Below are 18,035 nucleotides of genomic sequence, written 5' to 3' on the forward strand. Positions count from 1 at the left end.
TATTTTGACTCCTAGGCTCATGTCCATCTGGATATTTAACTGTGTAAAACTTAAGAGCAAGTTTATTACTAAAGTCCAGACTCCAAAAAGATATTCAGGTTTTAGAAGTGATTTGTGAATGTGACGTGCAATTTTGACATATCCATCTCCTTTAGGCTGCAACTGAAGCTTGGACCTAGGCCCTACTCCTAAATCTGCACCTGATCAGCAACACGTCTATCACATCGATCGCCCTCAGTGCACCCACACTCTAGATTCTAAACAGCTCCACACAAAGTACAGCACAACAAACAGTGAAAAACTGGCTTCATGAACTGGATTCTGTTCTCACAGCATTCAAAGGCTTTATTTTACAAGATCTCACCTACAACTGGAAATACAGAGTAGTATGATGACTGCTTTTTCTATGCCCTTTCACTTCCTAGCACGAGAGAAGAAACACTTCCTTCACACTTCACGCTAGAGCTGATTTTTCATTCCCACTCTTAACCAAATTTCTAGTAGGACAGAACGTGAAGTCAGCTTTGCACAGTGTGGCAGAGATGGGAAGGCACCTCAGGAGGTCATCTACTCCAGCCCACCTGCTCAGGGCAGGGTCAGCTGGAGCACAGAGCTCAGGGACAGGTTTGGAATATCTTGAGGCAGCTTATGTCAGTGCATGATCACACACACAAAAAAATGTTTTAATGGAACTTCCTGTATTTCAGTTCATGCCCACTGCCTCTCGTCCTGTTGCTGGGCATTACTGTGAAGATTTTGGCTCCACTTCCTTTACTCACCCATCAGATATTTGTACACATTGATGAGATCCCCCTGAGCTGTTGTCCAGGAGGAACAGTTCCAGCACTCTCAGCCCCTCCTCACTTTGGTGGGCCTGCACCAGATTCACTCCTGACACTGGTCAAAGTGCTCCAAATGTGGCTCACCAGGGCTGAGTAGAGAAGAAGGATCTTCTCCCCCAGCCTGCTGGCAACACTGCTCCTCATGCGGCTTTGGATGCTGTTGGCCTTCTTTGCCATGACAGCATACTGCAGGCTCATAGAATGTTTGGGTTGGAAATGATCCTTAAAATCATTTAGTTCAACCCCCCTGCTATGGGCAGGGACATCTTTCACTAGATCAGGCCCCACAGACCCTGTACGTGATGTTTGTGTAAATGTTCCTGAACTTGATCCACCTCATCTGAGGGCAAGTCTTCCTTGCCTGAGATTTCTGAAAGCCGGTTGCACCAGGAAAGGTTGAGGCAAAGATGCTGTTAAGCACCTCAGCCTCTTCTGTGTCCTTTGTCACCAGGGCCCCACCTTATTCAGCAGCAGAACCTCAACTTCCCAACTGTATCTCAAGAGTAAAGGAGATCCAATGGTAGAGGTTTTAATTCCTTACAGCCATTCCTAATTCGATTGTAAATTAGAGGGAGGACACACATACTGACCTCTGCGTAGCAAGGCAAAGAAGCAAGCACATGCTCAACAGTGCATTAAACTATGTATCTTTTTCATATTGATTAAACTGTAACAAAGGATATAATTTCTTTTTTCATACATATACACACACATTATTGATGCTGTTTTTTCCATAATCACATTACGTTTTATTTCTATTAAGGTAAGAGTCCTGTAACCCAGCGCCTAAACTCTGCACCATCTCTGTACTCAAAAACATGCAGGAAAAAAATTACAACTGAAGAAAAATCTAGCAGATCTTCCTCCTAAAAAATGAACATGTGACACTACACACTGAACTCCAAATAAAACAAACTGAAGATAAAGTTACATAAATAGAATAATATTAAATAATGAAATGTAAATTCTGAGAAATTTCAATATACGCCAGTACAATAAACCTAGTTTGGTCACACACTTTATGTTATTTCTGGTTAAAGAAAATAAACATCAGGCCCTACTGAACTGCAGTTCTCAGCAGTAACTTAGCATTTGTGTCACAGACACACTGAAATTGGTATAATTCACATAAGGACTATTAACGCAAGCTCTGGCTTTTTAGTTGCTTAACACACACTTTCCCATTCTAAACTCCTTTACGTTACAGGACTTTTAAGCTGGTAAAGCAAAATTTTTTTTTGGTCAAAGAAATTGCAATGCATTCAAAAGCACACAAAAGAGCATTTCACAAATTTGTACTTTATATAAACTGTTCTTTGTGGTTCACAAAGAATTACAGCTGCGGGAGGCAGAACGCATTTAGCCATACTAACATCATTTTGTTATAAGTGTCCAAAAACACAGCAAAGGAAGGAACAAGGAAAAATGCTTACACTTTTCCTCTTCCTTGTTCTTCCCTCCAACTTTCTTTCCAAGTTGAACAGGAACATTTTCCAGACAACACATGTGACCTGCACAGTACTGTAAGCCTCTGAGATACGACCAAATGCATACAGGTTTGCACTAATAAATCTATCCAGTCATGTGGACTCAAACTCCTTGGGTCTGCAATCCAGCAACCATTCACTGCCCTAGCACGCTACCAAAGCGAATAGAAGAGATTACTAATGCTTGGTCAGCAGGCAGGACCCTGTGCAGTCAAGAATCAGGAGTGCAAACAGCCTACAAAAGAAGAAAAGCATGGATGGTTGGAGAAAGAAAAGAGTGTAAGCCATACTTATGATGTTATTTATGGAGTAGGAGTAAGGAAATCTTTTTGAACCAGAGCCATACTACAATTGAACAGCTAAACCTGCCACTTCTAACTCAAACTTAACTATATATTGAAGCACTGTGAGTCTCTTATTTTCCTTGAACATACACACAAAAAAAATAGCTCGAGATCACCACATTTATTTGTAACAGAAATGAAATTTCAAGTTTGAATTAGGATCCAGAGTACTGTGCATGAAAATGGAAAATGTTCATACTTTCTTAGCCAAAATGTAATCACATAAAAGCAAAAAGCTACCACATAAACCACTCAATTCATCTGCCTTAAAATTTCCTTTTTTTTTTTTTTATTGCTCTTTTGTTTGTTACATGGTAACGATTCTGATAGAATGAGAAAATAAATTCCCTGGTCTTTTTTCCTCATACCATACAGTAATTACCTGTGAATTAATGCAATTTGTGAATGTAAAATTTTAACCAGTTGTAGCCACAGGGCCTAAATAGATGAAGCTTGCATGAAACTCATTGACTCTCACATTATGAGATCCTTTGTAGTAAAAACATTTCTGTCTTCAGCACAGATAACGAAGTGTTTCTGAAGCTGAATATACAGCTTTTAAACTCTGTTGGCTACAAAGGAAGCTGTTTTAATATCTACCCATGCCACAAACACATTTTTTACAATGACAGTAGGGGCTTTGGTGAACAAATTAGAGAGAGGCGATGAAGACAGCTGCAGAAGGCAACAAGAAATAGGCCAATTACCCTTTCAGTGGGAACAGGCTCCATAACATGCCGTTTATCGCTTATCTGCTCCCCCACTACTATTTCTGTCTCCTGCTCACTCATTTTAAGCAGAACACAGTAAGAGGTATTCTGTTCTAGCTTAAATCAGGAAAGATTCACCCAGCAACCTGTCTCTCATCCCACTTTTTCCCCTCCCAGTTATCACTCCTTTCCACGCACTTTGCTTTTCTTTTGAGAGACTCAAGCCTTACGTATGGTTCTGCAGTAGCAGGCTTCTCCTGTTGGTGGGAACAGGTTGAGCGAAGACTAAAAAGTGGCTGCTTGCAGAAAGGAAAATGCAAGTTACCATATGTACACAGGGCAGGGGCTCTGCTGGGTAAAAGCTACTCCGCAGTCTGGCAGACTTCACGGGATCAGCACAGCTTGGGTGGGAAGGGACCTCATCCAGTTCCAAACCCTCTGCCATTGGCAGGGGTGCCACCCACTAGATCAGGTTGCCCAGGGCTTCATCTAACCTGGTCAAACTTGGTTTCACTCTCTTCTGAACTATTTTGTGCCTTAAAAAGCATCCCCCCCCCAAAAAAAAAGTAACTCCACTGCCTTTCAGGAATATTGTGCAGATATGCGCCCCAGAGATTGCATAAACTCAAACCACCCCAACCAGGCAAGCCAGGTAAGTGCTGTGAAAAAGGCAAGCACAAGGGCTCCTGTTTTGTTAAGCATCAGTGTTTCATCAGACATGCTGCATGCATTTCCAGGCAAATCCCTGTCCTTCTGAGTCCAGGAAATTGTGGATCTATTGTTGATACTTCTATTCACCACGCAAACAACACCAAGCAAGTTAGAAAGCCTCCCTGTGTGCCTTAAATAAAAGGTGTTAATATTTACTTTCCTCTTTGAAGTGTTGGATGGAAACTGCTGTATGAAGATAAAAAACAGAAAGATGTACTCTGGTCAGCAGTCAGAGAGAAGGGGAAGAGAGGAAGACACTCAGCATCTCCCTTGCAAAAGCTGAAAGACTTCTTGGTCTATGACACCAAGCAGGAAATTCCAAGATTTTTTTATTTTTTATTTTTAAGAAATAAGTTTATAATTGACACAATAGCTCCAGACAAACATCTCTCCCTGCGGAGCAGGGGTAGTACAAACAAATCTACTAAACGGGGACTGCTGTTATCTTGGGGACAGTTGGGTCAACAGCCCCCCCAAGCTTTATACCCTCAGTAAAATCTCACTGAGCCTTACTTCCCTTGTGCCCAAAGCATGGGCATTGTGTGTGCCAGCACCAAGCCCAGAACAGACAGCTCATTGGGATCCTTGCCAGGTAAAAAGCATCAGACCCTGCACTGCTGCTGCTGCATGCTCACACTCCAGCCTGACATGCCTTAGTCTGGAGCCAGAGGAGCAAAAATGAGAGTGGCAATGCCAGCAATGGTGTCACAGCTTACACAACAAACTTACTGCATGCGAGTCACTGAACACCTCACCCCAGTAATGAGATCCAGCTACTGCCAACCTCAGCTCTGCTGGAGCTGGGGTCAGAAGGTGAAAGACACTGCACGCAACTTAAAAATCTTTCAGCTTCCAACATTCATAACCAAAACATTCCAGGGAAAAAAATGAAGCTGTCAGCTGTTTCCATGTAGCACAGCGCAGAAAGTAGGTGACTGCTGAGCTACAGACAATCCCAGAGCTTCCCCAAAGTTTGCCTCATTGACTAGATGAGTGTAAGATTCAAAACTAGAGTGGGGAAATGCAACAAGATTAATAGAACAAGGCTGTTTATCAGTTCAAAAGTGATTTAAGAAATAAATCAGCACCAAAAAGGCAATATGCAAGCACTAGGTATTTATTTGGATTCTTTTCTCCCTCATATATGTGCTGAAAAAGACTTCCAAGGAAGCCTGTATTTTGCAAAGGACTTCCCTCTCATTCCCAAATCACATTCCCTTGTCCAGAAGGTGAGGCCACACCTTTGTTTTCATAAAACAGACTTGTCTTTCTTCCCAAATTACCTCTGGTTTCAATGTTTCCTCAGCCAGTAAGTGGTAACACATCCTCAGATTGCAGCTAACTCTCAGTCTCACCTGCCTCCATGCCTCTTCCTAATGGCAGCCAATATATTTGCTTATATATTATTCATTACTTATATATACTGCTACCTCTATCAGCCTGTTGCACAGATGCAGTGATGACCAAAATGACACAACTGGAAAAAACAGAAAAAAAATCACAAAGAACCACAGGTGCTAAGGTTTAGGCACTGCTATTTTGTTATTCTACATAATTTACTTATTGTGCTATGTCCCAGTGGGCAACACAAAAGAAATCTGTACATTTGTATGGGAAGTTCTGGTAGGAAAGAACAATCAGCTGCAGATATGAAAGGAACTGAGAAGTCAGCAATTTCACAGCCTTTGCCTTACAATATCTGCTATAATGTTTTAGATTATATCACAACCCTTTTCGCACACCCTTTTCATGGATCTGTGAGACTTACGGAGAAATACACATACCGTGTTATCAAATCCACCCATCAAGCAGTGATAGATATCCCCTGCGGTGTTATTTTTCCAGTGTTTTATGCAGTCTTTATTTCTAGGCATCCTAAGCACTGAGGTTTCCATGACCCACTGACACGAAGTGCTCTCTCAACCTAAAAATCTTGGTAGCGGGGCTTCCAGTCTCCTCTCCCTCCCCCTCATCTCCACTAGTCATCAACCCATATCTTTAAGAATAAATGCCACGACGACCCAGATTCTTGCCATCAAACTTCAGAAGTCAGGGACTTGGCTGTCGTGAAGACACAGGTAGCCCTATTGCTCTCTGGAGTGACCTCTGCCTCTCCCTGATGGCTTCAGAGGGAACCTTTGAAAGGAGAAGTCAGGGCCTTGAGGACAAGCCATACTCGGTCTAAATTTCACGTAACTTTTTCTGATCAAAGACCCCTTTCTGTCCCCTCTTCCCCCAAGCAGTTCTCTTCCACTTAATCTCTTCTTGGAACACTGTTGTCCCATCTGAATGCCATTTCCATCTATTAACTCATCAAGCTTCAAAAGAGGCCTACAAATGTCTCAGCTCTACAACCTTTTGGTGTATTTCAGAATACCCTATTTGCATTTTTTCTTGCTTTTTAAGAACACAAAGGAACAGGATACTTGTGGGACACTTCTCCTAAGATTCTTACTCCTGATTTTCAACACAGATTCAGATAGCTCTTTGCCAGATGTAGGTCAGACGAGAGAGGCATGGAAGCCACCAAGGAAAGAGAAGCCACCAGCTGCTAAATTTGGTCTGGTGTTGTACAGGAAATGATTAACCAGGGGACTGGGCCACTACCCATAAATAAAACAGAAGCAGAGGGAAACAGAGATGGTCACATCTTACAAGGCAATGAAAAAATGAGGAAATTAAACCAGAAAAAAAAAAAGGAAGACCAGTACTATATTCATCTCCTTTCTGATACAAATAAGTGGGAAAAAGTGGCCATATGAAAGCCTTGAACGTGGTATTTGCTGTGAGATAAAGCGACAGTAATACTAATCAATTAGTGTAGGCATTCATAAAACTATTGTGTCATTTGAAATTGAAGCTGGAAGTGGTACACTGGGAGACAAATTCTCAAACGCCTTCTGAAAAAGTATCATCAGACTTGCTTTCTTTTCAGATCTCCTCACCCATCCCAATCCCCGCAGGTCTCATGTTGTTTTGAACACAAGTTGAAAATGGAAATTGAAATTGAAAAATGAAACTGCCATGGAGCAAAACTGTACAATTTCATATTCTAAATAGGTAATTACAAAAATAGTCTATTCAGAAAAACAACAGACTTTCCAAATTGGGGAAAAAATGGAAATGATGAGTCAAACCCCCTTGATTAGCAGCTTTTGATCTGGCCGCTGGCAGCTCATCTCAAAGATCTGTAATGTGCTAGCAGTTTGGTGACCTCCTATGAATACTATGTTATGTATTCACAACGTATCTGGGGCTGACACATTAAAAACCTCTGCTGGCCAAGTGGATGGTTGGTTCTCCTTCAAGTCAACATGCTTAGGAGTGGGAGCACTAAAACCTACTTCTCAGGTACGGCAGAGATGCTCTGCTTCTTTACCCAAATTGCCAAGGGCTCCATGATCTCCATCCCAGTTTCATGACAACTTCCACTCTAAATCATTAAGTGTGGCAGGAAGAAAGCTTTGGCAAGCATCTAAATGCCCGTTTCTGAAGCAGTAGTACTCATAAACCCTAATACAAACCTCATCATCACGCTTGCACACTTAAAGCCAAACATCTATTTTCCACACAAGCCCTGCTTCCCTCATTGCAGCTCTGAAGAGCAAGAGTAAAATAAATTTCAGACAAATTATTGCTCTCCACTTCCTATCCACCCTCCATTCTCCAAACATCCTCTAATCCAGATTCTAAAACAAAGAAAAACAAATGCCTTGATACATAAACATAAGCTATGTTTAAAAATCTACTTGCCTGCTCAACAATAACGATGAGGAAACTTTTGGTGAAAAGTCATGTGTCATCATTTTCCATGGCTTTCACTCAAAAGTTAAAAAAACAAAACAAAACAAACAAACCAGCCAACAAACAAGCTTTTAGCTTATGCTTTTGAGCCATTGCTGTATTGGTCAGACGAGGTGTTGGAGACAAGAAACTCCGCTGCCCAGGGGAAGGCGGCGGTGGCTGAGACAGCAGTGGGGTACCCAAGCCTGGTGCTCCCTTTCACCTTAATGGCAACATGCTACAACTGATGTCTCTGAAAATAACTGATCCTACTTGTATTACACATCTATCACAAGCTGTAATGATCTGGAAGCAGGTCTCGCCCCTTAATGATTAGAGAAGGGATAACTAGCTGAGAGTGGATACCTAACTCAGGAGATAAAGTCGTAGAGCAAGATCCAAACAGGCACCTAATTCTCACATATTTTAAAATGATTCTCATCCCTTTTGTGCCCCCATGCTACGAAAGATCAGGTTCTGGACCCTTGTAAGCCCTGGCTCCTGAACCCACTACTCCAGAAGTAAAACAACACAGAGCAGTGGGCATGGGGACCTTCCCCAACCACCCAATGCTCCATGAGAGAAAAACAAATTTGAATTGGCTGTGAACATGTCCTTAAAAATTATCTGTCCTGAGTAACAACGTGGTAGTTTATTTTCTTGAGTGTGTTCATCCAAAGTCGGATGAACACAGAAAGCAGCTATTCGCTCCGCTGGCTGTGCTTCATAACACCAGAAAAACACAGGGCTTCCTTTCACAGCGCTGCAATTTGGAACAGCGCTTGCAGGGGGTCAGCAGCAGGTGCACAGTCACAACTTCCAAAAAAAGGATAAACAGACTTTTTTTTTAATCTTGGACTGGAAGAAAAAAAAAAAAGCAAATTCTTACATCTCATCTACAAACTTCGTCTTTGCGTATAGGAACAGCTACAAGACCAAAATAGCTACTAGAAACTTCTTGAATGAGTTACTGGAGTCAGAAGTTAACATGTGAGCACTTCCCCTCAAAGCTAAGACAACCCAGGAAGAAGGTCTCTGTTCCTCTTAGGTGCCCCAAATTTATGTCTGAAAAAAATAGGTTAATATCATAAAAACACCACTCCAGCGGTTCCAGTAATTTCAGTTTCTTGCTACCCACAGAAGAGATTAGAAACTCTTTTTTTGTGCCTAATATATACTTTTAAGTGACAGAATCAGAAGAAGAGGTAGGAGAAAGAATCAATTACCAGCTGGAAACAAGGGATAGAACAGCATACCAGAAAAAAAAAGAGAGAGAAAGGAAAAAAAAAGTATGTTCTTTTTCTTTTTACCCCACTGTATTTTCTCTTTCAGGCTTTTGTGCCAGAACTGTCCTAGGACCGAAGTTGACCTGTTCAGCCATTTTACAGAGTGTTCCCACCAAAAATCAAAGATCTACATTGTACTTTTATCCTATGTTCCAGAAATTTTGACAAGCTAGACCTACACTTAAGTAACAGATGAAAAACCTCCACTTACTGTCACTGCTGATTATGACACGAGCTACCGACTTCAGAATAGTTTTATCAGGAATCAGTGTGGTAGAGCTAGCATAGATGTTAATCTCAAACCATTTACTGTTTGTTTTTTTTTTAATATTATTTTAAATAGCCTTTATTTTCCCCACAGTGCACTATGTGTTGAAGCTTTTGTATGAGTAACTATTGCTAGTCTCCTTTCCAACACCCTTTAATGCTTATCATTCTTTGCCAAACCCTGAGCAAAAGCAATTTTCTTCCTCCCTAATTTCATATGAAAATAGAAGAGCTACTCCATCAATCACCTTTTTTCCTCCCGTGACAGCCACCATTCATTTGGCTAAGTATTCCCTGACAGAGCACAAAATGCTTGCCATTCACTGGAGGTGAACGATGCTTCAGGAAACTACGGTTTTACTTTTGTTTTTGCAAATGAAGTCTATGCAGCACGAATGGAAGCAAGAAGTACACGATCCGACTGCATTCCCCTGGACACGAAGCCTTTGCTATGAAGACATACATGCACAACTATTAGAAACTGACACCCTTTGATGAGACTGTGGCTATCAATTACGACAGTAACTCCTGAAATAAAACTGCATAGAGACTGTGTTAATGAACAGTAGCAATATTGTTAATAGGAATAAAGTAGCTGGACTGCTGACTGCCTCAGCCTACATGGGATCTCCCTTCCAACACTCTGCCTGCCTTAACACTTTTAAAAATGGCCAAAATCACGAGTATCTTTTTTTTTCTTTAAGTATTTCTATGCCTACCATCACCATACTATCTGAGAGTATCATATCCTATTACACATTTATCTTCATTATGTCCTTTGGGCAAAAGGGATTAAAACAAGATGGAATTAATGTACAACTTATTCAAAGTCACATGAAGTCTGTCACAGCCAAGAACTGAAGCATCCCCCACTCCCCCAAGTCAAACTGTAGCATCCCATTTACCATTAGTAGACTCATCCTCTCACAGGTGTATATACCTAGGTCTGTATCATATAATCTCAAATTAGAAATATATATATATATATATATATATATATATAAAAATAAATTTTGGAAAAAATTGCAATAATATTCCCTCTCATCAAGAATTGAATTAACCTTTTCAAGGTCAAAGACAAAGCTGACAAGATGAAGCAGAAAAATGTACACAGCTGCACACACACGATACCTGATTTCCAGGCTGGCGTTTGACTTTGTAAAGCAGAAAATGTACCTCTGAATGAATATCATCCAATTTTCCAAATATATTTAGAACATCATCATCACACTTTCATGCAAGCTTAAACACTTTTTGCTATGACTTTGCTGCACAAAGTGTTTCATGGCCAGGCAGGATAACATTCTGTGATTCTGTGGTAATGTAGTGCAGTGACCACTTCATCTTTCTGAGAGGAAAAGGCTCGAGTCAGTCATAAAACAAGGGGCATTCCGTTCCTGCTTAGAGTATTCCTTGACAGCATCACGTGTTAGGTAGAGCTCTGTTGATCTTACAACTGGAAAAGTGGTGAATGACGAGCAAGTCTTGCAGCCTTTTAACAAAAGTTTCTTGGAGATGAGGCACATCTTTGTTTTTCCAAAATAGCTCGGTTATAACATGAGAACTTAGCAACATACATTGAAGTCCGAACACATTCTACCTCAAAAGAAAATACGTACCACATTCTCCATAGCAAAATTAGGACGTCCAAAGAGAACAGAAAAGTCAATGAAGAAAGATACAGCTACAGATTTGTCATTTTGGTTCAGCATCTCTCTTTTCAAAGCTTTAAGAAGCAGCTTCTAAGCTGACCTTTCAGTTCCTTGTAATGTTAATGAATTTTAAAACGTAATAAATTCCAAGTGCAATGTATTCTTAAACAGTCCACTGAAAAGCCAGACAAAAATCAAAATGCTTAAAAGTACTGAAGAGCTCTTTTGAGAACACCGCATGTTCTTGAAATGATGAAGGGAAAAAAAAAAGTCAATAGGAACATAACCAGGGCCTTGTTAAAAGCATATTAACTTAAGAAGCGGATACTGTGTATCACCATATTGACTTCATCCACAGAGGAGGCTGTCTTTCCTCGAATGTGTTTCTCCTACTCCTACGCCTGATAGGCCTTCAAAACTGACAACTTTGTGGAAAACCATACTGATGATCGACGTGCAAAAACAAAACTGGATGAGCCAACTTTTTGGCCATTAAAAAACAAAACAAAACCCCAACAACAAAATAACATGCTGTCTACCTAAAATGAAGCATGATAGGTGTTTTCACTCCTTAGGAAACCCTGCTCTGAAAAATTATGAGCTTTTCACCATTTGAGATATAAGTGAAATATTACAAGAAAGGGGAAAAAAGACTTTTTCCCCCCTCCGACAGCTTAGAAATAAAAGGTGTATTCAACACACTGTCAGCCACTTTTATTATTTCGTTTGGATAGTTGCTTTTTTTCTTTTGCTCCTCTCTTAACATGTTAACAGGGAAAAAGAGAGACACCAGAAAAAAACACAAAATAGAAATCAACAGCCAAACTGCACTGAATTAAAACCAACTCATACTACCTCAATGAAAATTCTTCACTTTGGGTTTGCTTTAAAATATTTTGAAGATTTCTGCTACAGCTTCCCCTGAAAGATTTCTTTCTGCTGCCTCCACCTGACAGAATTACGGTCGGATTTTCCCATGCATCCAAAATAAACAGTCACCCTTGTTGTGACAACTTTAAGCCTACGGAGCACATCTCCTGGCCAAAACACTTGAGAGCTTCCAGCGGAATGAGGAGTGAGAGCGGGGAGCAATTTCGAGCCTGTTTCAGCACAACCGGCCACTTCAGCCTTTTGTCTTGCATAGGAAGCACAGCGCAGGCATTTTCCACATGCAATCAAACCACTGACATCAAGCGGTGCACTTGTTGGCAGTCTCCCGGGGAGTTCAACAGGGGAAATGATTTAATTGACACGAACAACAACAACAACAAGTTCGCACTGCAAATACTGAAGATCAAAAGATTTTTTTTTTTTTATTGGCCATTAGAGGGTTGCTAGCAGCCCTTGGAAATACCCGTTTCTGTGTTTTGAAGCATGTCTGTATCACAAGCCAAAGCAGGGAAGACTACAGCAATGTAAAACCACCGCTGTTCCAAGGGAAAGGAGTCCCCAGTGCCTTCCCCAGATGCCACGGGACCATCCAAGATTTACGAGCTCTGTCCTACGCATCTTGCAGAAGATCCTCCTCACTTCCTCCAAGTGCTGGAGCCGCGTTTTGGTTAGCGAGCCAGGGTTACCTTGGCAGAAGCAACAAGCAAGACCTCATAGATGTTGTGTAAATCCCAATACTCCAGTGCATTACTGAAAAGCCTAGCAGCTTTTAAGCTTTCTTATTTTCTGAAGCTCATAGATGGTCCAGGACTGATATGCACCCCCACACAGTAAATTTAAGCCCACTGGCAACAGGCATGTTTTTATGAACTATCTTCCACAGATTCTTTAGAAATAGCCGGCTAATACCCATGCCCCCACAGATTACATGCTGCAAACCAGTGCTCTACATCTATCCTGATGGCATGACTACAGCGTGAAACTTGAGCCCTGTTCTTGTGAACCACAGCCAGAACGGACAGCGGAAACCAACAGCATTCCACAGACCTTTATTCCTATTAGATCTATTATGAGCTTGAATTCAGAACAGGATATATAAAAAAAAAAAAAAGCACAGCCTCATATCTACAGATCTCCTCCCATTTTCCCCGTATGACCCTTCCAGAGCTCTGCAAAAGAGAAGAGATGGCAACGCAAAGTGGAAATACTGAATAGGGCTACTTTCTCCCCCTACAAGATGCCACAACATTTTTCCAACTGATTCTCCCCAATCAGTACAGCAACTAAGCAAAAAGGGAGACAAATATGGACAAAACACCAGAGAATCTGGTCCAGGAGGAAAAAAAGTTACTAGTAGTCTGAATATTCTAAAAATACAGTCATCTGCCCCCCAACCCTGTCCCCTGCCTCACCAAAGGAAAGTTCAGAGAATTTGCAAATCTTCACACTTAATTCCTTTGAAAACAAACTTATTCCTCCTCCAGAGTATGCTGCAGGCCTAAGAACTAAATGAAAGCTGTTCAGCCTCGGTGTTCTCTCACCGCCTAGATTTCCTTTAAAGCACACACCTGCCCAACGCAGGTGTGATTTGCATCCTGATTGCCATTGAAGTCTTGTGCTGTTACTTGTGAACTTTCTTTCAAGTTCTGAAGTAAAAAACATCCAAACATTCCTCCCAGAGTAATATAACTAACCAGGAACAACACACTGAAACCTGAAATGCAAATAAAAAAGCAAAGCCGGACAAGATGGCCCCCCTTACGCTATGGAGGCCTCAGAGTAATTAAACTGAGAAATAAGTTTTCCCTTTGGTCTACTGCCTCTCGGTTCTTGTAGCTATAAATGCAATAAGGGTGGCTGCAAAATTCACACACTGGAAACATGGTTTGCAAACTAGCTGTCTGTCTGATTGGGGATTTAAATTTTCACACCATAAACTGTGGCTTGGAAGGACTGGAAGGAAAGAGTTGCCTGTTCACTGGATCTGTGGCTTCAGGGGAAAGAAAAAGTTTGATTTTCTTTAACGTCATGAGACTTGACTAGTCAAGCTGTTTTACAAAGCACCATGCACATATGTAGGGCTTTGGTCATTAGCAAGGCCAGGTGTCCCCTGCCTACTCCTCCAAATGCTTCAAAGTCTCCTGGAAGGCAACAAGACTACCTGGCTACAAAGAAACGTTCACAATTTGCAAACCTTACCAGTTGGACAAATCAAGGAGTATGGCACTGTTCTTGCAAAATATACACTAAATATATAAAAACTCTTTAACAATGTCATCCATAGGGTGACAGCCCAAATGGCACCGTACACCAGCAAGGGTAAAGTAGCTGTAGAAAATACCATTCAAACAAGCACGTTTACATTGAGGCAGAACATGCTCCATGCACCAGCAGTGGCAGCGGTGCAGTTTGCTTGTTGGGTACCAGGGTTCAAGCCACAAGGACCCTGCTTCCCACCCAGGCACCAGCCTGCTGCAGGGCTTGAGACAAGTCCTCGCCCTTAACATCCCAGGTGACCTGGGCACAAGGAGGAAACTCCTAGGCTAACAAGTGCAGAAGTTTGCTAATGGTGAGATATGAATAGATCTGTCTATTTTCCTCCTGAGGGAAGCCAACATTTAAAAAAGCAACAAAAAAAAGTGACCACACAACAAAAACAACCACCCCCCTTTTCAAAGAACACCTCACCCCTTCCCCAGGAGCTTGTCACGTTTAGGCACGTACAGCAAAGGCTCCTTGGCACCTGCCGAGCACCTCACAAAAACGATCACCACCCATTCACCAAGATCCAGCGTCTTCCAAGCTTTTCATCTCCAGGCCTCAGAAGACTTTCCAGCAGAGACAGCTACCAGCTATGGTGGTTCAAGCATCCGAACAAAGTTTTATTTCCTGGATCCTTCAAGAGCAGTCAAAAGGCCACAAAATGAGAAGCTGTCTAACCCCATGTTCCTCACAGTCTATTCCCACACAAGCCAAGCAAGGCTCATCCTTGGTGAAGATTAAAATTAAAAAATTGGCATCTACTTTGCTTTGAAACAGAGATATCTGTACTTGATCCAATTAAAAAGTCAAACAGTTGTAAGCAAAACCTGCTCCTGCCTTGGTGGAAAACTTGTCTGTTTCCTCTTCAGTGGAGGAATACCTTAACTAACATTACATGAAGAAAAAGAGTCAGTAAAATCCAAGCCAAAAAGGCAATATGCTGGTGCATTTGCGAAGTAACATTCAAAGAGTTTCTTCTTCTGTTCTCACTTGAATTTTCATTGTCCTTTTTCTCCAGTTACAGCAGACACACAGACTATGAACTGGACAGGATTTCTGCCCGCCTGGTCCTCTCCCCCAACCCGCAAAACAGGGACAACTCGAAGTGGGCTGCTCAGGACCTTGTCCAGCTGAGCTCTGAGTGCCTGCAAGGACAGACAGACCTCTGGGTAGCCTGTTCAGACATTTGACCACCCTCATGTTGAAATTTCTTTCCCTAACATCTCATTGGCACTTCCCTTGCTGCAACTTCATCTGTTGCCTCTTGTCCCACTGCCGCGCACCTCCCAGAAGAGCCCGGCTTTGTCCTCTCATCCTTTAACTGAGGATACGGGATAGCTTTCCGTTAAAAAAAAGCAACACATGCACACGCTGAGATGTACTCGTAGGATGTTCATAAAACACATGTGCACACATACGGATTTCAGCTTATTTTTCTGAAACACAAGTACTGCACCCTAGTTTGCAACGTAGCGCTGCTGTCTCTTGTGGGTTGCCCTTTTGCAGTGCTTCATGCTGACGGCTTGCCTTCGCAGGCAAGAGGAGCTAACGCGGTAAAAGCTGGTACCGAAATTACTCCGTGGTAACCTCCCCGTGAGGAGAAGCCCTCGGTTTTCGTTCCCCGTGCGGATCAGTCCTGCCGCGGCGAGGCACTTGCACAACCTCGCGGTGCACTCCGCTTCCCCCGACTTCCCTGCGGGGCAGGGAAGCAGCTGCCAGCGGGGCAGACACGGGGGGCACCACAACCCAGATCGCTGCAGGGCTGCGGCTCTGCCCCCGGGGGGGCGACGCGGGCATCTTCTGCCGTGCACGGCGCCGCCCAGCATCGCGCCTGTCCCGTGCCGGCCCCGCACGCACCTGAGCGGGGGGAGCTCGCCGTGCCCTCGCCCCCTTGCCCCCGGCTGACAGCGGCCGCGGCTCCCCCCGGCCCCGGCTCGGCAGCGAACAAAGAGGCGCCCCCCCCACGAGGCGCAACAAGTCCCCGCCGCGCCGGGCCGCGCTTACCCAGATAGTGCCGCAGGTCCAGCAGAAAGTGCGGGGGCCCCCCGTTGAGCTGGTAGAAGAGGGAGCCCAGGCAGAAGAGCAGCAGGGCGGCCATGCAGAAGCCGTAGTCGCGCAGCGAGAGGAAGGGCAGCAGCGACAGCGGCCGCCGCCGCCTCCAGCCCCCGCCCGGGCCCGGGCCCCCTCCGGCCGCCGCCGCCGCGGGGGGCCGGGCGTCCGGGCAGCCCCCGCCGCCGCCGTGCTGCTGCTGCTGCTGCTTCTTCATCCTCCCCTTGGCCGCCGCCGGGTCACGCAGCCCGCCGGGGAAGGCGCATCCTCCATCCGCCTGCTCGGCTCCGGCTGCCCGCAGCGGGGAAAGTTGCCGGCGGCTCAGGGGGCCCGTCCCGTGCCCATCGCCCGCCGCCCCCGGCCCCCGCTGCAGGCGGCAGAACCCGGCGCGGCGGCTGCGGAGCGCCGCTAAGGGGAGGGGAAGGAGGTGGCCACCATCCCGCTCCCGGGGCTCCTCTCCTCCTCCTCCTCCTCCTCCTCCTCCTCCTTCTCCTCCTCCTACTGCTGCTGCTGCCCCGCCGCCGCGCTGCGCTCGGCCTCTCGCCCCGGTGTCGAGTTACAGCCGCCGCTCCGCCGCCGCCCGCCCGCAGCCCGCGGCCGAGCCCTGCGCGACGCCCGGCCCCCGCCCCGGCCCCGCCGCCCCCGGCCCGGCCCCCGCCGCCCGCCCACCCCGGCCCGGCCCGGCCCGGCCCGGCCCGGCCCCGGTCCCCGCGGCGCCGCCGTTGCCTCCCCGCGAGCGACCCCTGCGGGCGCCGCCGGGCGCCGCCTTCATGGGCCCGGCCCGGCTCGAGGCACCTGCCCCGGGCGCTCCTGGCTTCGGCCTCGGGCTGCCCCCGCGGTCTGGGCTCGGGCAGGGGCCGCGGGGCTTCCCCCGAGCCTCAGGACGGTTGTGGGGGCGACGGGACCGCCGAGGCGAGGCTCTGGGCGAGAGCGGGGATCACGAAACGGAGATCGCCTCACGCAACCCCAGTTTGACCCCCTTCCACACATGGCTCACAGTGCGGTCCCTCATGACTTGGTCGTGCCCACAAAACTGCTTCACACAACGTACAGGGTGAAGGGTTCTCACTTCGTGCTGGGCTGTTTAATGGCTTCATCTTCTTCATGCAACGTACGTCTCGTTTGGGACTGTTCGTGCCCCCAGGCACTGTCTGCAGCCGCAGTGCATTTCGGTGCATCCTGTGGCCGCACTGCCAACACAACAATGGGGGGAGGAGGCCTGGTACGGTGTTGCCAGTCCACAGTCGCATTTTATGGACCTCGCTGGTAGGGGAGGGCTTTCTGCCCTTCACGCGATCCCACGAGAGTCTTCTTTCGCTTTTAGCCAACAGCAAGTTCTGTCCTCTGTGGTTTGGGAGAAAAGTAGGAAATCATGACCCAAGTGCAACTCGCCAGGTCAGAAACCAAAATGCAATCGCCCTTTTCCTTTTTAGGCTTAAAAAATGCATCCTGATTGAGGGGCCCTGACTCATAATCCTTTAGCACTCGCAGCTGCAAATTCTGCGCAGTAGGCTGGATTCAGGCATTTTTGCCACTGACATTGAAAGGCACGTGTAAATGCCTGAATCCCACCTACCTTACTGGCTTAGATTCATTGCTGGCTTCCAGCAGTAAAGGGCATCTGCTGAAACAGGGAAATTAACCTTGGTGGTGTGGACAGGACCATAGAGCCAGAACCTGAAAATAAACAACTAGTGAGCAATCCCATTGGATTCATTGATAAACAATATGCCCACGGTGGTTGAAAGATC

General features: G+C 45.0%; 1 protein-coding gene across 2 annotated transcripts in view; it reads right to left on the reverse strand.

Moving 5' to 3' along the window:
• The window catches only part of UST (uronyl 2-sulfotransferase), a 167,406-nt gene extending 150,558 nt beyond the window's left edge, over positions 1-16,848 (reverse strand). The window contains exon 1 of one of the 2 annotated variants that reach the window (XM_035538687.2): positions 16,240-16,848. In XM_035538687.2, coding sequence (XP_035394580.1) covers positions 16,240-16,501 — 262 coding nt within the window. In that variant the 5' untranslated portion in view covers positions 16,502-16,848. The remainder of the gene's footprint in view (positions 1-16,239) is intronic. The other variant, XM_035538688.2, reaches the window with a different exon arrangement.
• Positions 16,849-18,035: the final 1,187 nt, after the last annotated feature.

Source organism: Cygnus atratus, chromosome 3 (assembly GCF_013377495.2).
Source record: "Cygnus atratus isolate AKBS03 ecotype Queensland, Australia chromosome 3, CAtr_DNAZoo_HiC_assembly, whole genome shotgun sequence".
NCBI lineage: Eukaryota > Metazoa > Chordata > Aves > Anseriformes > Anatidae > Cygnus > Cygnus atratus.